General features: G+C 45.6%; 1 protein-coding gene across 1 annotated transcript; it reads left to right on the forward strand.

Moving 5' to 3' along the window:
- Nucleotides 1-5,981: 5,981 nt before the first annotated feature.
- Nucleotides 5,982-23,845, forward strand: EIF2D (eukaryotic translation initiation factor 2D). The gene is made up of 15 exons (XM_080917694.1): nucleotides 5,982-6,219; nucleotides 7,055-7,245; nucleotides 8,299-8,382; nucleotides 8,848-8,938; nucleotides 9,718-9,825; nucleotides 12,038-12,252; nucleotides 12,807-12,924; nucleotides 14,598-14,643; nucleotides 15,254-15,357; nucleotides 15,471-15,620; nucleotides 15,965-16,054; nucleotides 16,954-17,049; nucleotides 18,460-18,580; nucleotides 21,121-21,295; nucleotides 23,510-23,845. Exons 1-15 carry the CDS (start codon nucleotides 6,164-6,166, stop codon nucleotides 23,575-23,577), a joined length of 1,713 nt encoding a protein of 570 aa, XP_080773820.1. The 5' UTR covers nucleotides 5,982-6,163; the 3' UTR covers nucleotides 23,578-23,845.
- The last annotated feature ends 3,230 nt before the right edge of the window (nucleotides 23,846-27,075 follow it).

Below are 27,075 nucleotides of genomic sequence, written 5' to 3' on the forward strand. Positions count from 1 at the left end.
ACAATTTGCATTCTCCTTGGAATTTAGTACAGGGAGGGGTAGGGAAGCTATTCCTAAAGCAGTCATTTTTGTTTTGTCTTAACTCAGCTCGGTCAGTATAGCTTGACCTATCCACTAAAACTTTGTTTTTACATTTTCAGACCCTTGTTTGTATATTTCAGAACTTTGAGGGTTTTGTCTTTGTTTTGTTTCTCATAATTGGGTGATTAGAACATGAGCTAATTATGGCATCCGTCAGGACCCCATCTAGGGCTTTCTAGAGGGCCAGGTGGCTATCAGTCAGTATATTCTGTGGGTTTTTTCCCCTGAGGATTACTTTGAGTTATTGTTTTTATTTGTCAGGCACAGGCAGGATCTCATAGCCTTGGAATGACTGGAAAATCTCTGAGTCTGATTTTAACAATTTCTGTGTCTTCAGGGTCTCACTTTCTAAGAATGGGGTGTTTTGGAAAAGTCTCAAAGCCCCTAAAAATCTTGTTTCTTTTACATCACTGGGAATTGAACTCGGGACCTCTGGAAGAGCAGTCAGTGCTCCTAACCACTGAGCCATCTCTCCAGCCTGATGTTCTTTCTAACTCTGGCCACTTCTTTTCTTCCTCCTCCTCCCCCTTCCTCTTCCTCTTCTCCTCCCCTCTTCCTTTTCTTCTTCCTCTTCTCCTCCCCTCTTTCTCTTCTTCTTCCTTTTCTTCCCCCCTCTTCCTTCTCCTTCTCTGCCTCCTCCTTCTTCACTTTTAGCACTTATGCCCCTTTCACTTTTAAAACGTCATAAAAGATTTGTTACTTACATTTTACAGGTATGAGCCTTTTCGGATCAGCTTCTCTCCTAATTTATGTGTATGGATGTTCTAGCAGGTATGCATTTGCACCGAATTTGAGCAGTGCCTCTGAAGGTCAGAAGAGGGCATCAGATCCCATTACAGATGGTTGTGAGCCACCATGCGTTTGCTGGGTCTTGAACTTGGGACCTCTGGAAGAGCACTTAAGTGCTCTTAACCTCTGGGCCCTCCCTCCAGCCCCAAATTTATTTATATTTTACTTTATATGCATTGTTGTGAGGGTGTCAGATCTCTTGGAACTGGAGTTACAGACAGTTGTGAGCTGCCGGGTAGGTGCTGCGAACTGAACCCAGGTCCTCTGGAGGAGCAGTCAAGTGCTCTTAAACACTGGGCATTCTCTCTACAAGTTTAAATTCATATGTGTAAATACCAAGAAGTGTGAGTGCTGAGTCATATGATAAGAACATATTTAGTTCTGCGGAATGCAGTTTTTACATTTAGGAATTTTATTTATATGGAACTGCTTTCTATGAAATGTATGAGACAATCAAATGCACCTCTGCCCCTGTGGATAGGTATTTATGCTGACAGTACCAGTTATCATGTCTGTCTTTTCCTGGTGCTTAGAAACTGTCATACACAGGCTGAATGGTGCAAGGCGAGCCTAGAGAGTTAATGTCCCTCCCTGTGCTCCAGAGAGCTCACTCAATGAAGGGAGAACAGGAAGTGGCCACAGTACTCCTCTGCACGTGTTCTAGTTTTACTTCTGTTGTGTCACAAAATACCGGGACAAAGAGCAACTTATCGAAAAGGGGCTTATTTTAGCTTCCAGTCCAGTTTGCATTTCTTCACAGCAGAGAAGTCACAGCGGCAGGAACTTGCATCCCAATCCACACTGAAGAACAGAGAGAAACAAGTCTGTTCATGCTTGCCTTGCACATCCACCTGCCGGTCTGTTCCCTGGTCTGCCCACAAGCACTCGCTGGCTCCTGCTTGGCTTGACTTTCGTGATGGTCACACAATTCAAGACTTCCACCCATGGTGGCTGGTTCTTCCCACAACAATTAACTAAAAAGATGATCCCCATAGACATGCCCACAAGCCAATTCAATGTAGATAGCCTCACACTGGGACTCCCTCCCTGATGATTCTAGGCTTTGTGGAGTTGACTATTAAAACTAACCAGTACAGAAAGTGAACGAGTGTAAGCTGTTTAGAAAAAAGCAGAAGAATGGGAGCTAGAGAGATTGCTCTTCCAGAGGTCCTGAGTTCAATTCCCAGCAACCACATGGTGACTCACAAACATCTGCAATGGGATCTGATGCCCTTTTCTGGTGTGTACTTATATGCACTAAATAGTTCTTAAAAAAAAAAAAAAAAAAAAAAAAGGAAAGAAAACCCATATTGAAATAGTCTGACCTGACTGAATGAGAACATGATTCTTTCTTGTTTTTGTTTTGTTTTCAACTGAACGAAGGCAGCATATTAGAATTCACTGGCAGAATCCAGACACTTAGACTTAATTCAAATTTAGATTCTATAAATTTATCCTTACTACTAGCAGTATAATGACAGCCTTAGAGCCAAACAGCATGTCATTCAGAAGTTGGGAAAAGTGGGGTAGGTGTGTGGGTTTAATTAATGCAGATATCAAAAAAGTGTGTACTACAACTATCCTTGGAATCCACACTGGGCAGGAAAACTGCTTTACTTCCCTCAGTTGCTTTTTATTTTCCCACTACACAGCAACAAAAAAGACCATTCCTTCTGTGGTTAAAAGATGACATCCCTGGTTTCGGCACTAATGTTAGGAAAAGGATGAAGAGAGGTGTGGGGGGGGTGGGGGATGGCCCATGGAGGTGCAGCGAGGCCTGGGGGCAAGGAGGATGCCTCTGGGACCCATGTTGGGAATCCCTTCTCCCTGAGGGACCAGCCAAGCGATGGTATAGAGTTTATGAAAGACCAGGATAAATCCTGATCCCATAACAGGTAAAGTAGAAGACCCCTAGCAGGTAGAGTAGAGCCAAAAATGTAGGATAGCTGGTTCAGTGCCTCTGTTTCAGGAACTGACTGACCATAAAACCATAAAAGTTAAGATAACACCTTATAAACAATCTTGAGAAACTGGGGTTTCCCTTGCAATTCTTCACTGGTATTTTTGGCATTTTCCAATGACATACTCCCTCCCCCACTTGGGTTGTGCTTTTTTCCTTTAAAAACTCCTTCTCTCAACCACTTGGGGTCAGACTCCTCTACTCCTGTATGGGATATGAGTCTCGACCCCAGTGCACTGGTTCATCAATAAAGCTCGTGTAATTACAGCACGGACGGTCTCTCGTGAGTTCTTGGGGGGTCGTGTCATCCTGAGACTTGAGTGAGGGTTTCCCCTCTGTGGAGGTCTTTCATTTATTTAGGTCGTGGGGAAGTTAAGAGGGTAGTAGAGGCAGAGAGAGAGAGAGAGAGAGAGAGAGAGAGAGAGAGAGAGAGAAGAGGCCGGCAATGAGCATGTGGAGGGAGAGGGGGGAAGGGAAGGGGAAGAGGAGGGGTAAAGGGGGGAGAGCAAGAGAGAGAGAGAGAGAGAAAGGAGGGGGCAAGCAGCCAAGCAGCGTCTGGTCACTGGGGTGGAGCATACCTGGCTATTGCCAGATAAATGAGGGGTGGGGTCTACCGCTGTTGCTAGGTAACTGAGAGGTGGGGTTTACAGAATCTTAACACCTTCCCATAGAGGTAGTAGTTTGACAGAAGTTTGTACCTCACAGGCCGCCCATTCTATGCTCTTCTTACTTGCAGGCCACTAAGATCTTCCATTGCTGGACTCATACTGAGTTTCTTTAGCCATCATGAGACCTGTTTAAATTATCACTCGGGTCTAAACACTCTAATGACTGGGATAGCACAGTTCATTTCTGGGCAGACAGAAACACTGTAGCATCAGGTAAGCACTGGCTGTCATGTCCCCATACCAGGCAGTCTACCACTGAACTCTGCTTCCAACCTCATGAACCAGTCTGGAGCCATAAAAACATCTTTTCATCCTAAAAGCTTTAGGATCTACCAAAGAATTCTCAAGTCATAGATCCCACTTGAAACTGCATCATTTCGTGTTTCCAGAAATGTTGGGTATCAGTAGAAGGACCAAGTGAAGACTAATAAAGGACTAAACAGTTTGGGGACACAAAAAGACATGCATGTCACTCATCAGAGGGCAAGTTCCCTGAGAGAAGATGACAGGGTTCCTTGTGTTTATTATCGTGTGGGAATGTATGACTCACGTGTGATACTTACATGGGTACCATGGTGCATGTGTAGAGGCCAAAGAACAACTTTTTAATATGAGTTGTCTCCTTTTACCTTTACATGGAATCCAGGGGTCAAACTCAGGTTTATAGGTTTTCATGATAAACCTTTCCCTTACCTTAATAACCACAGAGTCTAAGCAGTTAAGTTTCATTTAATTAAGTCGGTTGTTCTCTCCTCCTTGGAATTTATTTGGTAGAGAAAGGAGAGGAGATTAAAGAAAACAGGAATCTCTTTTCCAGTCTATGGTTACTTCAAAGCATCCCTTGTTCTTGTAAGGAATCTATGTTACCAGTATGTTTCTGCCTAGTATAATTTGTTAAGATTGACTCTCAGCAAATTTCACTCTTAGTAGTTGTAATGCTGTAATTCTAGCTATGTGAGAGTCTGAGGCAGGAGGATCACAAGTTCAATGCATGCCTGGGCAACAGAATGAATTCAAGGGAGACAGTTTAGGGAGAACTTGTCTAAAAAATACATAATACATACATATGTACATACACACACACACACACACACACACACACACACCCCATAAGGCAGCTTTTTTTCATGTAAGTTTCCCTTCCCCCTGATGCAGTTCTGATAGATGATAGTCTGGAACCCTCTGAGGATCTCTGGAGTTGTTAAGGGATGTGAGTTGCAGAGAATGTGGGCTAGTGCCCACCTAGGATGAATTTGTTATTTTGTGTTGCTGCAGTAATACACTGACTGAAAGCAACTTTGGGGAGGAAAGGGCTTATTTGGCTGATATGTTCCAGTTTGCAGTACAACATTGAGGGAAGTTCAGGTAGGTAATGAAGCAGAAGCCATGGGAACTGCTGCACACTGGCTGGATCAGCTTGCTTTATAACACATCCCAGAACCATCCTCAATGGGCAGCACTTTTCCACACCAATCACTTGTTAAAATGCCCTACAGACTTGCTGACAGCTTGGTCCCAGGGAGGCATTTTCTCAGTTGAGGCTCCCAAGTCTCAGATGACTCTAGCTTTTGTCAGTTTGACAAAAGAACTAAACCAGCATGTATAGATCTGTGCTCTTGATACATTAAGAGAGAGGTTGGATGTGGCAGTACTCTGAATCTTGGCTCCTATTTATTGGCTATTAATTAATTTCTAGGATGACAATCGACATCTTCGGATCTACAATAGTTTCTCCAGTTTGAACTTTCTAATATTCCCCTAAAACTTTCTTTAGTTCACCAGACCACAAACACTCAGTGGTATATATCCTAACTGTGGCTACATAGCAATTCAAGGACCAGGAGTCTGTAAGTAATGCCCTCCTCTAGGCTCCTCTGCCTTTGGTTTGGGGTGAGGTGCTTCTAATAAAAGCCTGCAGGCTCAGAGGTATAGAAGTCGGGGCTAGTAACTAGGCTCTAGTATATAACAGGCAGAGATTTCCAGGCACTTTGGACAGTAAATGTGAAATTAGTTAAGCAACTGGGATGATGATTAAAAGCAAATGGCGATCATGATAATGATAGTTAGTGAAAGGACACTCTGCTCTGAAGATATGATATGCAAACGCTAGTTTAATAGAGCCTAATCAACCTAAGATTAAATCCTTTCCCTGAGAGTAAACGGTTGTTTCTCTCAAGGAAAACCAGCATCCAATAAAACCTGCAAGTTTATTAAAACATGAATTCAACTAATTTTGCGGACTTGAAGCATGTCTGATAGACTGCAGGCTGGCCATTTCTTCTCAACGCTGTATCTAATGCGGACCGGGCAGAAAGAATAGAATCAGGACGCTGTTTGCACAGCTGTCGTCCTCTGCTACAGACACGCAGACTCCTAGCTACAGCAGGTAGGAAGTGGAAGGCCAGGAGCGGAAGTTCCGGAGTCCGCCCCGCCCCTCCCGGCGTTGCGTCAGTTCCGGGACTAGGCCGGATTGGGGGGGGGGGGCTCTTCAAGGGCTAGGGCTGTAAAGCTACGTGCCGGGGTTCCTAGCCGGCTGCTTTTTGGAGGCGAGTCCTCAGCATGGCCGCCTCCAGGGTTGAGCGCCCAGGAGCTGCCACACCCTCGTTTTGTTGACCGCCTCTGGCGTCTGTGCTTTTCTTGTCTTTCCTGGGCTACTCCAGCAGACATGTTCGCTAAGGCCTTTCGGGTTAAGTCCAACACAGCCATCAAGGGATCGGACAGGTGAGGGAGAGCACACTTTTGCTTAGCCTAGCGAGGCCCCTACACGTGAAATGCTGCACGTGGAGACCCCAGGGAGCCAAGCGGGGATGTTAGAAACATTTTTTGAAAATAAAGTGTGTGGGGTGTCTCTTTTATCTTCCAGATGGTCTTTTGGACAATAAGCAAAGTTGAGTTAGCGTGTGCTGTGTTCAAACTAGATTTTGTGGAAGATGTAAAATGATGGAATATAAGCACCCCGTCCTCCACGGAGTTTAGAGCCCATGGGGGGAACTCAGGTGGTGTACCGAAACTAAAAGTATGTGAGGAAACGCCATAATGATTATTACTGGCCAGAGATACTGGTGTGGGAGAGACCGGTGCTGTGAGGTGGCAGAACATAGGAAGATGTCTGTGGTAAGGAGAGATGTTAGCTCTCCTTTTTCAGTCAGTGTCATAGACATAGATAGCTCCGCAGGGATTTTGAAACCAGCTTTCTTTAGGTATCAGTCTTGGTGGCATAGTAGCCTTTTAACCAGAGATTGACAGATTGTCAACCAGTCTAAGACAGGAGTGGGGAAGGCATGTGAGGTCATCTGTGCTTGCAGTGACTTTCCAAAAACTAACTTCGATTGTTCAGTGAAAGTATTGTTCCGATGGAACAATATACCCAGGAGGTTGTGAAAATAGAGGAGAGAATGAATGGGAAGGAAAACAGGATTTGAGGAGGCTGATAACAGTTATTACAAACCGGCAGTCTTTCTTCAGCTTTTATGATTTGTATAGTCATTCTGAATGTCTGTATTCATTAATGTCCGTCAAGAAGATCCTATTCATGGTGCTGGTGTGCTTTCTACAGGAGAAAACTTCGGGCTGATGTGACAGCTGCTTTTCCCACCCTTGGAACAGATCAGATCTCTGAACTGATACCTGGAAAAGAAGAGCTAAACGTCGTGAAGTTATATGCTCACAAAGGGGATGCAGTGACTGTGTATACCAGTGGGGGTAACCCCATCCTATTTGAACTGGAGAAAAATTTGTATCCAACAGGTATGGTAACAAGAAGAAATTCCCAGACTACAGTTCTCCCTCATAAACATGTCTTTTCAAACAGAGTAATACAGAATTTCCCCATTCCTAAGGATCTTTTCAGATATAATGTTTCTCGAACTAATCCTTTCAAGACCAGAAATTGCCATAAGAGGGATAAAAACAGACCAATGTGTGTGTGTGTGTGTGTGTGTGTGTGTGTGTATGTGTGTAAAAATGGCAATGCAAAGTTCTGAGATAAAGGAGCTTGGAGTATTGGGAGAGTACTGAGGTGTTGTAAAAGATGGAATTTTAGCGCATGTAAAGAAAATATCCCATAAACCTTCTGTATGGGCTTTTTCTTAATGAAGTGGAGAAAAATGTAGGCTCAGGATGTAAGCTGCACTAATCACACACTTCCTGTGAGCTGCTTCTTAGTGGGTTTTCCTAGTAAGAGTCTCAGCTTTTTTTTTTTTTTTTTTTTTTAAATCTTTGTCGCAGATCTCCTTTCTCTTTTCCATAGCAACTGACACCTTTGTCCCTGGGGGAAGGGGGCTTTTCCTCCAAGGTTGGCATTGATGTATCTGATGACAAAGAAATCCTTTTTTTCCTCTGTGGGAGTTTTATTGTTTACTGTGAAAAATAACTTAAAATATAAATCTGAGAAAGCTTCAGATGTTCTTACAGACTGGCTATCTGTTTTGGGGTCCTTTGTTTTTGAAGTCATGCATGGAAGATGTAAAACGAGGGAACACAGGTCCCCCATCCTGCATGGGGTTTAGAGCCTGTGCTTTCTGCCTTAGATTTTACTTTACTGTGGCCGTTTTCTGCTGGCCGTCCTGAAGTAGCAACAGGGGCCACCAAGTCTCAGCAGTTCCCAGGTGTCGCTAGGTCTCTGCTTTCTTCCTGTAGGCAGTCAGTCTCTCTGACACGACTTCCTGACCCTCTGTAACCTTGAACCGAGATGTTTTTGTTTATCTTTCTGAAGTCTAAAGGGAGCACAGTGATTAGTGTTTCTAGATCTCCAGCAGGCAATGCTTGTTAATCGTGTTTCCTGGGTCTCTCTTGGTACAGTGTACACACTGTGGTCCTATCCAGATCTTCTGCCAACCTTTGTAACATGGCCTCTGGTACTCGAAAAACTGGTTGGGGGAGCAGGTAAGAGAATTTTTTTTTTTTTATATTCCAGTTATTGCTTGAAATCTCTTCAGTAATGATCTGCCCACCTTATAAGGTTGTTCATTTGTGTTCTTATGTTGAAAACTTTATCTGCTCCCTCTGTGTGCGTGCATACATGTGTGTGTGTGTGTGTGTGTGTGTGTGTGTGTGTGTGTGTGTGTGCTATTCCTCCAACTTATCCTTGAGTTTTCTGGACATCTCTGATCCTGTTGTAAGCCGTTTATAAGTAATATGAAGGCAGTCTGTGACCTTAAATCAATAAGGAACTTTAACAAGTAGCAGATCGCACTCTTATTTGTGAGACCTGAAATGGGGGCTGATTCTCGAGTTGCTATTTTCACTGTGGATAGTGTAGTTGATACATGTTTCTTGGTTAAGCAGATGGCTGTAAAGTAAAGCATGAAAATGGTGTTAAGTAAGTTTTCCTATTTTTATTTGCTACAGATTTGATGCTGCCTGGGGTAGTGGTACCCCCTACTGGTCTGCCTCAGGTACAGCAAGGCGACCTCTGTGCCATTGCCTTGGTGGGGAACAGGTATTGTGTTAAGACAATTGCCTTTTGTGTGGTGTGTGTGTGTGTGTGTGTGTGTGTGTGTGTGTGTGTGTGTGTGGTGAACAGAGACACAAGGGAGGTAGAGGAAAATGACCGCTTCCAAAGCACATGGACCAAGAACTGAAAGAAAAAATAGTTTCTCTGGAAGGAACAGATAGTGGGCTCTTGGTGGATGGCAGCAAGCCTGTGGAGAGCCTACAGATCTGATAAGCAAAGATGTTTGCTGCTGCTGAATGTTTAAAACTTACTTTAGAGAAAACTTTAGATTTATGGAGGAATGTAAGCGATGGTGCAGAGTTCTGATGGATTTCCAGCCTTTCTTTGTATCTCCGAAGTGTTGGTTGTGTTGTTTTGTTGTGAGTACCTTTTTCCATTCAAGGGCCCAGTCTACCATTCCACAGTATGCTTAGCTGTCTCTTTCTATCTTCTTGTATAGGTAATGTTCTCTTGCCTTTCATCATGATCACACTTCCACCCCTGCTGCACCATCACTACTCAGGTCTTTCTGTGGAGAGGTAGTTACACACATAGGATTTGCCTATCCTGAATCCACAGCGGGAAGGACTGTAGTATGTTCTCAGAGTCACTGAGCCACCAGCTGTTGCTTTCTTATGCCAGGCCCCATGCCTGTTAGAGGGGAACCATTACCCCCACTAACTGAATTGCTCCCCCAGCTCCCACTGCTTTTCCTTTAAAAAGAGAAACAAAGAGTCATTTTACGGACATTCCTGCCTGACCCTCATCTCTGCCTTCCTCCCTAGAGCACCTGTTGCAATTGGAGTGGCTGCCATGTCCACAGCTCAGATGCTGGCTTCAGGCCTGAAGGGGAAAGGCATCTCTGTGCTCCACACTTATCAGGACCACTTGTGGTGAGTGCATTGTTTCTTCTAGTTACAAAGAATGAGGTGAGGCTTGGGTATGGGGATGGAGAGAAAATGAACCTGAGATTCAGAAGTCAAGTATTTGTCCAGGTGCATCTTCCTGTAGCTTGTTGACTCCAGACTGCCATCTGCTTGCCAAATGGGGAAAAATGCATTTTTCTTTGTCCAGACAAGAAACTAGAGACAACTTTGCTTATTTTTCTAGGCCTGGAATTGTCCCAGACAATTGCCTTAAGCTTAGGAATCATTTGCCCTGCTCCAAACTGTGGTGATGTCCATATAGTACTAGCTATTCTGGCTTTGTTCATTGTGTACATTTCAGACATCATTTGGTTCTAAGGCAAATGCTTCTGATCCAGATCAGTTGTCAGACAGCAGATGCTAACTGCTTACTTTACGCTGTTCACGGATCATGTCTCATATGGAGCACATATTCTCCTCTAACAGTGCACATGCCTACAGTCCTCGCACTCAGGAAGCTCACACCAGCAGAAGTTTCAGGTCAGCCTGAACTAAGTAATGAGACCTATCTCAGCCTCTCCCCTCCCCTTAGCTACTCCCTTCCCCCCAAAAAATCCCCAAACCCAAAAACCATAATTCTACGGCTTTTGAGAAGAACATTCATTGTTTGAGAAAAGTGACCTTAACCAAACAAGGAGCAGGTATGTGGCTCTGAAATAGATTGTTACAGCTAGAATATGAGTCTGTAATGAACAATCCTGTCAGCAGCTTCCAGCCCCCAACCCCACTTAAAACATCTCCCTGGTCAGGACACTTACACATACATTAGAACTATTCATAAGCTTTACTCACTGCAACTATTCGTCAAAACTGACATAATGTTTAAGTGATGTAATCTTGGGCACAGGACATGAGCTTACTGTGTGCTCTTCTCTGCGCCATCACATTTATTCCTGCTTTAGGTTGAGGAATGAGCACGGCAATTGTGTATGTGTGTATGTATGCATGTATGTATGTGTGTATGTATGTGTGTATGTATGTGTGTATGTATGTATGTCAGAAGAGGGCATCAGATCCCATAACAGATGATTATGAGCCACCATGTAGGATTTGAACTCAGGACCTCTGGAAGAACAGTCAGTGCTCTTAACCACTGAGCTATCTCTCCAGCCCCCAAGCCATGACAATTTTGACTCTGCACATTAGATTGCATGTTTGAACACAGAGTCCTTGGGTTTTGTAGTTCAGGTATTTGTATTGTGCTAAAACCTGGGTTTATATTTTACCAAACTGGTAGAATCTTGATCATAATCTTTCCCCTTTCTTCCTTCCTTCCTCCCTCCTTCCTTCCTTCCCTCCCCTCCTCCTTTCTTCCTTCGTTTGTTCATTCCTTCCTTCCTTTTATATAGCCCAGGTTAGCCTCAGATTCACTATGTAGCCAACGATGTTTGAATTCCTGGTCCTTTTGCCTCTACTTGCTGAGAACTGGAATTACAGGCATGTGCCACCATCCTGGTTCTGTTGTTTTGTTTTTGAGTCAGGGTTTCTCTGTGTAGCTCTTGGCTGTCCTGGAACTCACTCTGTAGGCCATGCTGGCCTCGAACTCACAGAGATCTTCCTGCCTCATCCTCTCAAGTGCTGGGACTAAAAGCATTCACCACCACCACTCAGCTCATATTTAACTCAAGGTTTTACCAGTGTTTGCTCTTATGAAGGGAATACTCTTAGTGGTTTATCTTTTTGTTGTTGTTAGATTTATTTTATTTATATGAGTACACTGTAGCTGTTTTTGGACACACCAGAAGAGGGCATTAGATCTCATTCCATATGGTTGTGAGCCACCATGTGGTTGCTGGGAATTGAACTCAGGACCTCTGGAAGAGCAGTCAGTACTCTTAACTGCTGAGCCTTCTCTCCAGCCTTTAGTGGTTTATCTTTAGCTGCTTTCTTTTTTTCTTTATCTGTTATGTTGAGAATTGAGAGAGAGGTTGAGAGATTGTGTGTGTGTGTGTGTGTGTGTGTGTTTTAGAACCAACTCAAGCTACCCTGGACTTATTACAGAGCAGAGGACTTTTCTGGGCTCAGAATAACTGAGTAGAGTTGAGATGAATGTGTGCTGCCCTGGGTTCCTTTGCTTGTTGGCTCTATTGACTTTAAGCACCTGACTTGACTCTGCCCTGATCGGGGAGGGCGAGTGTTGTAGCTACTGCTTGGAGTTTCTGACATCAGATTTTTCCAGGAGATCTGGAGACAAGTCCTCTCCGCCTGCCATTGCCCCACTGGGTCCCACAGACAGCTGCGAAGAGAAGGTGGACCTTGGTTTCCATGGAAACCTGAGGAGTCTGACCCTGGAGGGAGAAGAGGAAAATGGGCAGGTCCCTGCTCCAGACCCCTCTGAAGATACCAGCCTCAGGGCCCCGAGCCAGGATTCCTTAGACGGCAAGCCCCTTCAAGGTATGGCTTTGGGTGGAAAGCCCATGTCTGACTGTCTTTCTTATTAGAATGGCATTGCTGTTCTGGGAGAGGAGGGCAGAACCCTTCTGTGGGTGTGCAGAAGTTCTGTACTTCTTACATAAAAATGCCTCTGTGTGTCTGCCATTTAGATAGTTTCCAGCTATGGATCTTTCAGGCCTTTGCTCCTGACTTCTCTGAATGAGTGTGGCATTGTGGATTTGGTTCTTCCTGTGGGGCTAACCCTTATAGAGTCGGTGCTCAGAGCCTGGAAAGGGCCCAGTGAGATGGCTCAAGAGGCAGTAGGTAAAAGCACTTGCTGTGTAAGGCTGACTACCTGAGTTCAGTCCCCAGAGCTAACTCAGGGTGGAAGGAGCAGAGAGCTGACTCCTGAAGTCTGTCTTCAGACTGACACTGAACACACAGAGTCTGCAGCCTGGGAGCTTTGGTGCCTAGGGATGGGCTCCATTTCAGCCAAGGTGACTAGAGGGCCAGAGAGTGCTGTATATCCCAGGCAGTGTGGAGCCTCAGGGAGGATGTGGTTCTTTCCTTTACAGAGCAAATGGATGAGCTGTTACTGCAGTGCTTCCTGCACGCCTTGAAGAGTCGCGTCAAAAAAGCTGACCTCCCTCTGCTCACCAGCACTCTTCTGGGCAGTCACATGTTCTCCTGCTGGTACGGAGGCACTGGGAGGGGGTGGGGTCAGACACAGCCTCACAGTTCTTAGTGGTGAAGGAGGACGGATGGGGTTGTGGGGGTTGGCTGAGTGACAGGCCATGGGAAGGGCAGAACAGAAAGTTGGCCTGGCAAGTAAATTAGGTTCTTGGCTTCAAAACCCTCAATTTTATCCAGTGAAAGGATCCTAAGATTAAAATTCCCAAGATCCTCTGACTGCTCTTTTTGCCGAGGTGTTTCTGGGCTGTCTTTTATGAATCAGGTACCATGGCATACACTACAAGAGCCCTGAACAGCCTTTGTCAAGAAGCTTTCTGTACCACTCTGCCATTCCTGGGAGGAGAACTGTGAGGGTAGCCACCAGTGTTGACTTTGAAGGTGAAGCCAGTAAGGGTCAGCTCTCACTCCTCAGTGCAGTTAACTAAGGCAGGTTTCGTGTAGTCACAACCTGACCGACACCAAGCACCGGTCTGTACTGAATACCCCACAACCTGGTACTGTGGCTCATGCCTATAATCCCAGTACTTAGGAGGCTGAGGGAAGATGGATAGGCGTGAATCTAAAGGCTAGCATGAGCTGTTAAGTGAGTGTCAGCTCAGCCTGACTCACAGAGAGGCTCTGCCTTTAAAATGAATAAATGAAACCACCCAGTGGCTCTGCCTTTTAAATAAATAGATAAACAAGCAAATAAACCAACCCACTCTCTGTACACTCACAGCCTGCTCTGCTTCACAGCATGTGGCGTGCTTTTTGAAAGTGGTAATTAATCCAGTCTCTTCTTGTCTACACATGGCCTTAAGGCACCCATGCCAGTGGTGGTGTTGGGATCCGTGGTTTTTTATCTCGTCCACAATGGGCTGCAAGTGACTTGAAAATGGGCTTCCAGAACTTTTTCTTGGGCAGGTCTTGAGTGGGTTCTAGGATGGTCTCCCTGACAGCCCCATTGTTTCTGAATGTTAGGTTTTGAGAGAAAATGTAAGTCCTGAGGAGAGAGAGAAATCACAATTTTCATTAGGAACCTCAATCCCCAAATACCTTAAAACTGCTTTTAGGGCAGGCATCAGTAGATTGTTTCCGTGAAGAGGCAAATAGTAAATACTTTAGTTTTTCAGGCCATTGTTGTCGCTGTTTCAGTACTGATGTGGCTGAATACAGCAGGTAGGGTGTGGCTGGGTTAGCAGGCTCCAGAGTGCAGTTGGCTGAGCTCTGGGATAGCGCTGGTTCCCTTCCCTTGGGGGGAGCTTGCTCTTGGTAAGGCTTACTTCGAAGTGGAACTTGTGAGGCCACAGGACATTCTCTGGTGTGTGAGAGGATTATAAAGCCATGTCTGATTACAGTGGTCAATAATCACATGTGGCAAATTAAGTTTAAATTAAAGTTTAAATCCAGGTCCCCAATCATAGTAGGCGTTTCAAGTGTTTCATGGTCACATGACTAGTGGTTATCGTATTTGACAGAGATGGTCCATTACTACAAAAGTGCCATTGGATAGTTCTGACTCAGAGTAGCCTGTAATCCCTGTCCGCCTCTGACACCACAACCTGTCAAGAGCTCTAGAATGGTGACCTCTTTTGGACTATGGTGGAGGAAGGGCAGTCTGAGAAGGTTACTTTGTGTCAGGCAGGTACCGACATTTTTTGTTTTGGTTTAACTTGTGGTTTTATCTGTCTTAGTCCTGAAGGACAGCAACTGGATATAAAGAAGTCAAGTTATAAAAAGGTAAGCCCTGCACCGTCTTTGCATGTCTACACAGTCATGTAGGAATACATGTGGTATAAGATGGATATGTAGACAGGGCTCAAGCTAGAACTTACAAGCCTCATGATTTTAGGTGTGATGGGAAATAATGAAACTCTCCTTGGGTCAAAGCTCCCACTCCTCTCTCCCCTTTGGCCCCTTTCTATTTGATTAGAGTCTGACAGTGTCACCAATTTTTTACCAGCTTCTTTTTATTAATTAATTTTACTTTTAATTATGTGTAGAAACATAAATGCTGGTGCCAGAGGAGGCTCCTGGAGCTGGGGTTACAGGCAGTTGTGAGCCATTGAACATGGGTCTTGGGAATCAGACTTGGGTCCTCTGTAAGAACAGTGTGATTTCTTGCCTACTGAGCCCCCAGGGTGAGCTCTTGACTGCCGAACCATCTCTTTAGCCCTCTAGTAGCTTCTTGCTCCTCAAGTTGCAGGAATGTGTGTATCTTTTGGTTTCTAGTCTGACAGCAAAAACTGGGTCACAATGCTCCAGTTCCCCCCCTCCCAGCAGACCTGGCCCTCCTAGGTGCTCCATGGGCAGAGTCAGTGAAGTCCCCTATACTGGCCTCTCTCCCCAGCTCTCTAAGTTCCTGCAGCACATGCAGCAGGATCAGATTGTCCAGGTCAAGGAGCTGAGCAAAGGGGTGGAAAGCATTGTGGCTGTGGACTGGAGGCACCCGAGGTAAGTGCAGGGCCTGTCACTGCAGCTCCGTTGGCCTAAGGGCACTGGGTCACAGACACGGACTGCCAAGGCACTGACATAATGTGTGCTTTTGTTTTCTTTGCTGGGTTTAGGATTACATCTTTTGTCATCCCTGAGCCTTCTCTGACTTCCCAGACTGTCCAGGAAGGTAGCAGGGAACAGCCATATCTCCCTCCAGATATAAAATCTCTCTACTGTGTCCCAGCCAACATGACCCAGCTCTTCCTGGAGTCTGGCCACAAGTGAGTTTTGGGGAGAATCCCTTTCCTCCCTTCATGGTTTGCCTGCGCTTTCCCCTTCTCTTGAGTTGTTTTCCTGTGTCTGGCAAACCTGTTCTGCCCATGTTCCTTCTAAGTGCAGTATCACACCTCCCTTCCTGGGGTGGCTCTTGGGTTAGGTAAATGAGAGAGTAGGCCTCTCAATCTGCAGTTGCATTTCGTGTAGCCCTGCTTGTCTCCCTTAGGAAAAGCAGAAAAGGAAGGCAAGGCCAAGGAAAGTGCCCTGATAAGCAGGGAGTCTGAATGTTTGAGGTTGGACCCAAGGTCCAGCTTGAGCTAACTAACCCCTGCTTACTTCTCTCTCCTAGGAAGGGGAGCATCCTTGAGGGCAGTGAGGTCCGGAGGATCATCACTGACTATGCTAAGAGAAACAACCTGGTGGATGCAGACAATAGGAAGTGAGTGGCGGCAGCCTCAGGATGGAGTCTGTTTTGTTGGGTCTTGTTTTCACAGATACAGTGAAAGATGCAGGGAATGGGCTGGCCACATGGTTCCGTGAGTAAGGTGCTTTCTTCTAAGCCTGACTGGCTGAGTTCAACCCTCAGGACCCACACGGTAGAGAGAACCGACTTCTGCAAATTGTTCCACTTGTGCGCCTACCTAGCATTGTGCACTTGTAGACACAGAGACATACATAAATGTAAGAACTTTAAAACCAGAGGATGGGAAGGATTCTGGAATGGAGAGTAGACGATTACAGCAGTGTAGACACAGGCAGGCTCAGTGTTTGCAGACCGTGGGCTGTTGCTTGGGGTTCTGGTCCGTCACATGGTGTCAGCATGGTCTGTAGCTGAGTACACACATCTCACATATACCGGCCACTGGTGTTCTAGTGCATATGACTGTTGTCAGGAAAAATGCAACCTTGAAAAAGTACTAATCAAAGTCATTGTGGCTTTTGGCTGTGACTTTCCTTATAAATGGCATGCTACTCGCCCTAAGTTATTCCTTTAACTGTATGGGTCTCTGGGGCATCATGTAACAGCTCAGTCCATGTGTACATTACAGTGACCATAGCGGGCAGCATTTTCATTCTTTCTTCCTTGCTAGCCTGGTGACTGAAATCAAGCCTTGAAAGCTATAGTCACATAGCAGAACTGAGCCAAGAGTCCTGGTTACTCCTTTCCACATGTTCTTCCATCATTTGCTTCTCATTGTCCTCCCATTGGTGGGCTTTCCTGCCCAGTGGCTTCTGGTCCCACAGCTCAGTGATTTGGATGGGACAGAGGGCACAGGTGATGGGCGTTCTCACTTTGGTTGAGTCTAAAATCGCCCTAATGCCTCTGTTTCCCTTTAGTCTGGTGGTGCTGGATCCTGTCTTATGCGACTGCATCTTAGAGAAGAATGAGCAGCACTTGGTCCTGAAGCTTCCGTGGGACAGTCTCTTGACCAGGTAACAGGGATCGGGAGTCCCTTTCAATTTTCCTATACCACCGCCCTTAGCATCTGCCACAGAATTTCTGAGTGTTCACCAGCATCTTTAGCCTGGACCTGTGTCGGAAACACGCATGCTTGAGTTCACATCTCCAGTACCCTTGTAAAAGCCAGCTGTGGCAGGGTACATATGTAACCAGTGTTGGGGAACAGAGTTCATTGGCTTTGCCAGCTCAGCTAGGCTGATGAGCTTCAAGCCCAATGACAGATTCTGCCCCCAAAACAAGGTAGAGGGTAGTTAAGGAGTCCAGAATTGACCTTGACTCACCATGCATGCATCCACAGACATCCACACTAACAAATGCATACGAACCCTCCACCCATACAAATTGTCACTAATCTTTTCATAAACAGGCTTGAATAATTCTGATAAGGAGAGCTTTGGTGACAGTTTCAGCTGTTATGACATAGAAGAACAGGACAGAGAAAAGAAACATTAACTAGAACTAATAACTTCAATAAAAGAACCACTTAAGGCTGGGGAGTTGTCTTCAAAGGAACAATTCTTGATACTTTTTGTTCTGTAGAACCATAGCTGAGAATAATTCATATTGGGATCCAGCAAAGTGTGCAGCTCATGTCGCACACCCTGCCACATGTCTGCGTCTGCTGGAGCATGGCCTTTTCTAGTAAAGGGCTAGGGTGTTCTGTGCAATGACTGCAGAGTTGAGTTGGCTTTCTGGTTTTGTGTTTTGTTTTGTTTGTTTGTTTGTTTTGAGATGAGCTTAAGTGGGCCATGACTTTGTGCCTCTGGGTGCTGGGTGCAGGCATGAGCTACTGTAGAGTTGAGTGTTCTATAAAGGTACAGTATTATTATTATTAAAGGTTGCTGCGTGGTGGCTCAGTGGGTAAAGCACGATTACCTGAGTGAGTTCCAGTGCCCAGGTAATGGCAGGTGTGCCTCTGGCCATGTTCCAAACAGAAAGCTGATGTCCACTGCCATGCAGTTGTCTGCACGTATCCACACAAGCACACACAAACATGCATGCATTCACTCCATACACACACAGACTGTTAAGTAAAATCTGCATTGCTAGCACATGTAACACATGTGAAACAGCATGTGCAGGCTATAAGCTGGTCGGGTACACTTTTTAGGACAGGTTGTAACCTCAAAGCAGACAACAGATTTCCCAGGAGGCCTAGCAAGTGGAGAGTTTGCAGGCGTTCCCTGAGTCGGTGGATGTCAGCTTTGGCTGCGCCTTGTAGAGCTTTGGGACTGAGCTCGTTGGTGGAGTCAGCGCTCCTGACCGGCAGCCAGGTTACAGTCAGTGCGCTGCAAAAGCTTGGACCCAGGGCTCCTGGCTGCAGGACGCAGAGAGATGCCGTCTGTTGCCTTGACCTATTTATAACTCAAATTCTCATTTAGGTGTTTGAAAAATCTGCAGCCTGCCTACCAAGTGACATTTCCTGGCCAGGAACCCATTCTAAAGAAAGGGAAACTCTGTCCAATTGATATCACCCTGGCACAGAAGGCTTGTAATAAAAAGGTAATTTAAAGAATACTGGGGCTGGGACTGTGCAGCTCAGTCATAGAGCATAGCTTAGCCTATGCTAAAGCCCTGAGTTCTGTCTCTACCACCACCAGAAAGATCCAGTGTTTGAGATGTTAGTTTCCCTGCTTAGGTCTGGTTTTCTGATGTGGTTGGAGGGGTTTGGATTGGAAGAGCCCACGCTGTGACCTGCACAGCTCCTTGGTGAGAGGTGTCATTAAACCACTCCCTCCTGCCCTCTGGCAATTGTACTAAGAAACTTGCTAGAGCCTGTTTGAAAAGTGAATACTATTTTAGTTTGAGTTTTTCCTTGGCCTCTGTCTCTTACAGTCTACCGCTTGGTCCTTGCTCAGTGGAAATAGCTTATAAAGAAAGATTTCAGTTTGTGAACACAAAGTTGTAGGGAACAAATTTATAACTGCCCTCAAAATGTGTAGGATGCTATCCTCTGCAAAGGAGTGCCCATATTCTGCATATCTAGGGGACAAAGACAGGTAGAAATCCGGAGCGCCCAGGCTTGGGCTCAAAATACCTGGCAAAATGTGCGGTTCTGGGCTGAGGCTTTGGTGTTCCAATGTGGCCTTTTCTCATTTCTTGACCTTGAGCACCTTATTGAACTCCCTAGTGCCTCAGTTTCCTTCCGTGAAGAGTGGAGGGCATACCTGCCACGTGAGTCACGTCAGTGACCAAGTGAAGGCTGTGTATAGGCTGAATACTTAGCAGGAAGTGGCCCCAAAGGAGAACTGCTCATGCCAACCTTAGTTAGCCACAATCCCATGCCAGACATTACACAAATGCTTTTGTGTATATAAAGCACAGATCTTTTATTCACAATGGAATTGTCCAGAAATGAAGTTAGTGCTTCATAAAATGAATTGGAGGTCTTCAAGTAAAGATTTTTTTGTTTGCTTTTGTTTTGGGGGTTTTTTGTTTTTTGTTTTTTGTTTTTGTTTTGTGTGTGTGTGTGTGTGTATGTGTGTGTTTGTGTGTTTTGTGGCCACTTTTTGGGGGAGATGCAGCCAAGGTCTCATGCATTAGACAGGAGACTGGCTTTCTAATTTGACTCTAAAGCCTCTGAGGCTAAGAGCATGTCTGCAGTCCCTGTAAGCACACAGCTTTTCAAAAAACATTATATCACGGCCCTTCCCAGCCTACTCTTTGATAGTAATCTGTTGTCATCTCTAGCTGGTTCAAAGCAAGAGGAGGATTGTACTTTTTATATATTTATTTTTAATGTTGTATGTTGTGGGTATTTTGCCTTGTGCATGTCTGTGTGTCATGCGTGGCCTGGTACCTGTGTAGGCTGGAAGAGGGTGTCAGATCCCCTAAGACTGGGGTTGCAAATAGTTGTGAGCTGCCCTGTGGATGCTGGGAATTGAATGAATTTAAGGTCATCTGGAAGAGCAGCAAGTGCTGTTAACCACTGAGCTATCTCTCTGACCCTGAGTGTGATCTTTAAAAAGCATTAATGTTTTCCTTTTTTGTCCAGACGTCAGACTCTTCTTGTTTGTTGCTAATAATGGGAAAGCGCCATGTGGTTGACTAGCTATATGATCTCAAGGGACTGTTGTTATGTACAAAGCATTTATCATCATCATCAACATTATATTGGGCTTGGGGGAGTATGGTATGCATGCTACAGTGCATGTATGGAGGTCAGATGTCAAGTCTGTGCAGTTGGTTCTCTCCATCTCCCTTATATGGGTCCCTAGCACTGAGTTCAGGTACCAGGCGTGTGCACCTTTGCCACAGAGTCATCTCCATAGCCATCGGGTTTGTTTTTTTCCAGTTGAGATAATAGTTGTGCTTTTATGTTTAAAACAGTCCCTCTCTCACACAGCCTGGTGGGACCAGCCTCTAATCCCAGCATTCAGGAAGCAAAGGCAGGGGATCCCTGAGTTAGACGCCCGCCTGGTCTATGCAGAGAGTTTGAAGCCAGACATATACTGCAATATCTGTGTATGAGGTGATCGGAAGTGTGGGAGGATTTGTTAAGTGATGTGGGAGCCAGGAGTAGGTGGGGTGTGGGTAAACCCAGGCTGCCCTTGAGTTCACCGTTGTTGAGATTGATCATGGGTGGGTATTCCATCACACTGTTGTACCTTCTGTGTTTTGTTTTGTTTATAGTCACATAGATAACTTTGAGGCTGGGTCTGTTAATGTTGCCTTGGCTGGTCTAGAACTTGCTCTTCAGACCTGGTCTGACCAGGAACTCAGAGATCCACCTGCTCTGCCTCCTTAGTGCTGGGATTAAAGGTGTGTGCCACCATGCTTAACAACATACTAGTTACTTTCTACATTTTACATTCTTCATGCTAAAAACCCTTAGATCTATGTCATAGGTAGGATAGACTATCTGATAACACATGCATTGAATGAGGTAGAGAAGGCCATTTTAGAAGCAGGAAAGTATAAACTATTTGGACAGAAAGCACCAGAGTTCCAGGGATAGAGAACCGTCCTGGAATATGGGTGAAGTGGCTGCCCTTAGAGTAGGGAGCATACCACAAGCACCCACTGTTGGCTTCCTGTCCCAGGTAACTGTGATCCGGAACTTGGAGACCTATGGTCTGGACCCATGCTCGGTGGCCACCGTTCTCCAGCAGCGATGTCAGGCCAGCACCATTGTCTCCCCTGCCCCTGGGGCCAAAGACAGTCTACAGGTTCAGGTCCAGGGGAACCAGATCCACCACCTTGGCCAGCTCTTGATTGGTGAGTAGCCCTTCTGAGACGACACATTGGGCAGCTTAGCAAAGAGCTTGCCTCTGACTCACTTGAGTCTGACCATCTTACCTATACCTATACAGTATTCACAGAGTCTGCTTCACAGTGGTGCAAGAGATAGACATTCCATAGAAACTGCACTTCAGCCTTTAAAGGTTGGACTCTTCCGGAACTAAAATTGGCTAGACAGTGTGATAAAATGCTAGGTCGCAGCAGCAAGAGTATCCCCTCACCTCCACCCTCACCCCCATCCGTCCTGTGACCATGGTGAGCAAACAACCAGACCGCTATATTATGCTGAGCCACTTAGCTAAGGTGTGCTCCAGCTTGGCTGGATTCTGTGCCTTCTCAGCTTGCCATTTTCTCTCTCAATTAAAGTAATTTTATATGAGCATGGGTGTTTTGCTTACATGTATGTCTGTGTACCATGTGTGTGCCTGGTACCCTTAGAGGGCAGATGAGGCTGTCAGATCCCCTGAAACTGGAGTTTTAGATGTGAGCTGCAGTTGTGAGTTACCAGGTGCATTGTGGGAATTGAACCTGGATCCTCTGGAAGGACAGTAAATGCTCTCAACTGCTGAGCCATCTCTCCAGCTCCTCAGGTTACCATATTTTCAACTCACAATGGGAATATGTGGGAAATGACCTCACCAAGGAGCAACAGTCTCTGCATTCATGTGCACACAGATAATTTCTGCTGTAGCAGAGAGCAGACGGAACCCACGTCTGCACCCGATCTTTGGCCTTTCAGAGTCTCTGCTGTCCATTGTGCAGACTCTCAGCCTCCCTCCTCATCTTCTCTTTCTAGAAATCATGTGGTGAGCTCCAGCAGGGTCTGGAGCTCAGCAGTGCTGTGACAGGCATCTCTGTGCTGCAGGACTGTTGCCTGCTTTGCAGATGGGGGAAAGTGAGGTCCAGAGAAACTCAGTACCTTGCCTGGAGCTCACCTAACTCTTTTGTAGTGTAGTGGGGTTCTGGATCTTTTTATTCTTTAGATCCAAGTCCTTTTGATTCCCTTTGGGTCTTTACCTCTTTGTCCTTCATTTAAGTCCTCCCCAGCTGCCTCAGTCAGCTTTCTAAAGTAAATATAATCTTGTCACTCTCCCTATAAGGCCTTTTGTCTTATGTGTGCCTTCAGGAATAAGGTCCTGAGTTTGAGGAACAGGCCCCTCCCAGCCTGCCCTGTTTTTCCTGCAGGCTTTCTCCCTCGCTCCTTATCCACCCCAACTCAACCCCAGCTAGTTTCCTGCTGGTCACAAACACCCCAGGCACCTTGACATCTCCCTGCTTTTACCTGCTGTCCCCTTGTGTTGTGTGCCTCATAGCCCTGGTCTTGTCTGTCCTCACAGGCTCACTGGCTTAGCTCAGGGGTGATGCCCATTTCCCTTTGAACGTGGTGAAATTTACCAGCATTAGTGCTTCTCGGTCGTGTTGATGTTTCTGTAATGTCTGAACCCTCTGCAGAATAGAGCTTGAGATGGACCTTGTGTTTTTCATGCCTGTCTCACAGTCGAGACTGGCACATTGCACTGCTTAATAAGTAGAGATATCTCATGCCTATGGCAGCCCACAGCAGTTAACTTGCAACACTGAGCTCCTTTATGTGAGGAGCCCATGTGGTGGCTTGGGACTAAGAAGAGACAGAAAACAGTAGATGAACATGCACCTGAGCAGACATATGCTTTCTCTCTCAGTTCATCTAGAGCAATGGCTCTTAGCCTGTGGGTTGTGACCCCTTTGGGGGTTGAATGGCTCATTCACAGGAATTGCCCAAGACTACCAGAGAAAACATTTATTCACATGATTCTTAACAGTAGCAAAGTTACAATTATGAAGTAGCAATGGAAGTACTTTATGGTTGGGGTCACCACAACATGAGGACTGTATTAAAGGGTCATAGCAGTAGGAAGGTTGAGAACCACTGATCTAGGTAGTAGCCAGCAGCTATTCCAAAATACACCTTCAACCTCAGTGTGTGGTAAATGATCCAACTCAGGAGGTGTCACTGGAGATGAGCTTGAACAGGATGAGGAAGGTGGGTCATGTGTTGGAATAACAGATCCTTGCAGCAGGGAGGAGCACACTGGGCTTAGTGGATAGGGAGGGGCAGGAGGTTACAGGGCCCAAGGGACTTGGGAAGCAGGGACGGGCAGTAAGGACTTGAGACCAGGCTCGGCTGAAGATTTTCTTTTTGGATTGTAGAAGAGTATCGGCTCCCTGGAAAATACATCCAAGGCCTAGAAAAGGCCCCCAAACCTGGCAAGAAGTGACAGACTCACATCCCATGGGAACCCAGGTTCTGAGCTGGTAACTGATATGAGCATTTTCAACTTTTGCAAATAAAAACTGAAATTCTTTACTGAAAGCTTTTATTTGGAATCTAAATCTGAATCACTTTATGTTTCACTTAGTGAAAATGTTCATGTGGTTTCTGTGATTTAGTCCATGCTCTATGAGAGAGGCAGGGCAGTCCATCCAAAGCACAGCAGGCAGAGCCCTCCTGCTTCTAAAGCCCTTCCTTCTTCTAGATAGACCCAGCTTCCCACTTACTGCTCCTACAACCTAGTTAACCTCCTAGGCCCTGTCCCGCCCCGTTATCCCTTCCTGCCTCTGTTAGATTCGTCCCATAGAAAACAGCCTGGCTATTTTTTTGCCGACAGTCACAGCAACAACGAATTAACTGTAAGCTGCAACAGATTTTAAGCCAGTAGACATAAGAACAATAAAAACACAGAACATGGGTTTCTTTGTGACCTTTATTTTTTCCCCAGCTGTATGCAGCACGCTGCCACCATTTGTGGTATGACTCCAAGATGGTAGCTTTGCTGTCATGAAGTCTTAGATGAAACATGCCTCCCTTAGCCCCAGCTTCTTAGCTTGGGTTCATGGGTGAACTCCTGAGTCAGTCTGCAGAGGACTTAGGAACTCCCTGACATAACTGCACAAGGAGGACCTGTGTGTTCATCTGACCACACACGCCTCAGTGGATGCCAGAGGTGTTTAAGGCCATCCCTCATTCTGTGCTGGTCTGTGCAGGTCATTTCTCTGTCTGGGGCTCTCGGTGGAGACAGTAATAAGAGCTGTGCAGTATACATTCCTTCAGAGCTCTTGGATCTTACCATTAGGAAAGAATTGCTTTTGTCTTATATTTTTAAACACTGAGATAAAAGAGGCTTGCTCATCTACTGTTTACCAGATAACCTGTTTTATTTAAAAACTAAGTGGAAAGAAAGGAAGGGAGGAAGAAGGGAAGAAAGGAAGGAAAAGAAAGTGTTCTTGCTGTGAAACCAAGAACAGTCCTTTTCACTGGGAAGTAAACTTAACCTCACCGACTCTGTCTACACGGACGTGCACATATGGAACCTGGCCTTGCACAGTGAACAGTACTGACAAGCATCCCTTGTCACGCACTGTGCTGTCATCTCCCAGCTCTCTCTCAGCATGTCTGGCATGCTCTTGGAGGGGCCGTACTGCGCAAGTTCAACTCCCTGCTGAAGACACAAAGCCCATGAAGGGCATCAGCTCTTCACTGTGGTTCTGTGGCACTGTGCTGTGCCCGTGTCTGTCCAGGCCTGTGCTGGGCTGTTTCTTCCAGGAATAGTGATCCATTAGCACTGAATCATCTTCCTCTCCCCACTGTGAATGGCGTGGAGATGTGTAAGAGGGTGGAGCCGAGTCAGACTAGAAGGAATTCTCTATGTATTTATTAGCCATTTTTGTTTTCTTTTTTGAGAAACCTCTTGTTAGTTCCTTAGCCCATTTTTAAAAAATGGGTTGTTTGCTTTTTGACTTTCTGGCCTTTAAGTTATGTATTCTAGGTTTTAATCCTCTGTCCGATACATACATAGCTGGCAAAGGTTCTGTCGGCTTCCTGTTCACTTGATGTGTTTCCTTAGCTGGTGGCCTTAGTTTCTGGGTATATGGAGTCCTTGTTTGGGAAATCCTTTCTCTGTACCTATATCTGCAGGAGCTAGCCTGTTTCTTCCAGCAGTTGTAGGATTTTAGGTTCCACATTTGGGTCTTTGATCTACTTGGGAATTAATTTTTGAGCAAGAGGATGGATCCAGATGATAGGCAATCTGGGCAGGTGGGCCAAAGCCTGCTGGATGGAGGCTGTATGGCAGGAGTGACCAGCCCAGGCTGGCACACTGGATGTGGGACTAGGGTAGATCTGGGGGCTGGGTATGATGCATGTAGTGGGGACCCAGGCAAGCCCACCTGGCTGGATCCTAATACAAGATATGCAGGACCAGGCTAGGCAGATGTTGGATGTTGGCTAATTCTTTAAAAATTTTGGGTATAAGCCAGATGTAATGGCAGATACCTTTAATCCCAACATATAGGAGGCAGAGGCAGGTAAATCTCTGATTGAGGGCAGCTTGGTCTACATAGTGAGTTCCAAGACAGCTAGGGCTACACTACACACACATGCATTGTGTATACACATACGATGCACATTTGCCATGGCATACATGAAGGGGTCAGCAGAAAACGTGTGGTAGTAGATTCTCTCTTTTCACTATATGAGTCCCAAGAGATCAAACTCAGATCATCAGACTTGGCAGTAAGTACCTTTTTGCCCACTGAGCTACCTCATCTGCCCTTTGACTGGCTAATTTTATAGGTGCCTGGTAGAGGGGTAGAATTGGATAAGCTTTGAAGAGCCCTGCAGCCTGAAGTCCCATGCATTGGATGATATATGAGCAACATATAGGTGGTGGTTTACCTACTTAACTTTATGTGGCTATTTCTTGAATATTTTTTATTTCTTTTAATTTAATTTTGCATCCAGAAAGCGCCTGCTCTACACTATCCATCCACACTAGCATGTGGTTTGCTGTAAATCCTCCCCCCTCTCCAGCACTGGGGATGGAGAGGAGTCAGCCACAGAGGCAGTACCCTCTACTGTTTGGACAATAGTCTCAAAAGCATTTGAGTCGTCACCTTCATTCCCAAGCTTACTGTAGAAGAAAACGTGCCTACAGTTGCCTCAGCCTTCCTCTGCAGCCCACAAGATGGTGACTTTCAGTAAGGACATTTCCATTGTGAATGGTTTTTACAGTAAGCTTTTATTACTCATTAGAAAACATATATAAGAAAGACGTTTAGAAAGAAAATATCAGCAAAATGAACACCCACAGAGCAATACAACCATAGAAGGCACTACCAACAGTTAGGCCCCTCTGAGACTTAAGGAACTCCATGCTTTCCAGAGGCTCAGCCTCAGTAGAGGTCCTGGGTCTAACTGTACTTTAACGTCTGAATCTTACCATCATTTTCTGAATAAACACCTTTATATATAGCTATATGCCTCTATGTGTATATACATACACATGTATATACATATATATATTATACATGAACCTTTTTTTGTCAAAAATAAAATAGCCATTCATGGAGGGAGGTTCTCAGCAGCATTCACAGTGTTTGCAGCAGGAGCCATGCCTTCTCCTAATGCTACAGACATGCAGGATGAAGGGAATGACTTTCTGTATGTCCCTGTACTACACAGCAGGAAGGAGGCTTCTTAAAGGAGGGAAGTGTAAGGCTGGCATGAGAAGGCAGGCAGCCAGGGGGCTGATGGCATGTGCCATCTCAGAGTCGCTAGCTCATGTTGCCTTGGCAGCTCTGAAAACAATACAGTTTGAATGACAAGGATTTGGCATTTTTTTTGGGATAGGAGTGGTGTGGCTCTCAGCCTGGGCTGGGAGGGAACGTTTTGGGGTACATGGAGAAGCTTGGGTGTAAAACCACCCGAGGGACGTGGA

Source organism: Micromys minutus (genome assembly GCF_963924665.1).
Source record: "Micromys minutus genome assembly, chromosome: 6".
NCBI classification, from domain to species: domain Eukaryota; kingdom Metazoa; phylum Chordata; class Mammalia; order Rodentia; family Muridae; genus Micromys; species Micromys minutus.

Coding starts and splice junctions, on each gene's coding strand:
- EIF2D (XM_080917694.1), top strand. CDS start 6,164: ATGTTCGCTAAGGCCTTTCGGGTTAAGTCCAACACAGCCATCAAGGGA. Junction 17,050..18,459: donor TGGGACAGTCTCTTGACCAG/GTAACAGGGATC, acceptor ATTCTCATTTAG/GTGTTTGAAAAATCTGCAGC. Junction 18,581..21,120: donor AGAAGGCTTGTAATAAAAAG/GTAATTTAAAGA, acceptor TTCCTGTCCCAG/GTAACTGTGATCCGGAACTT.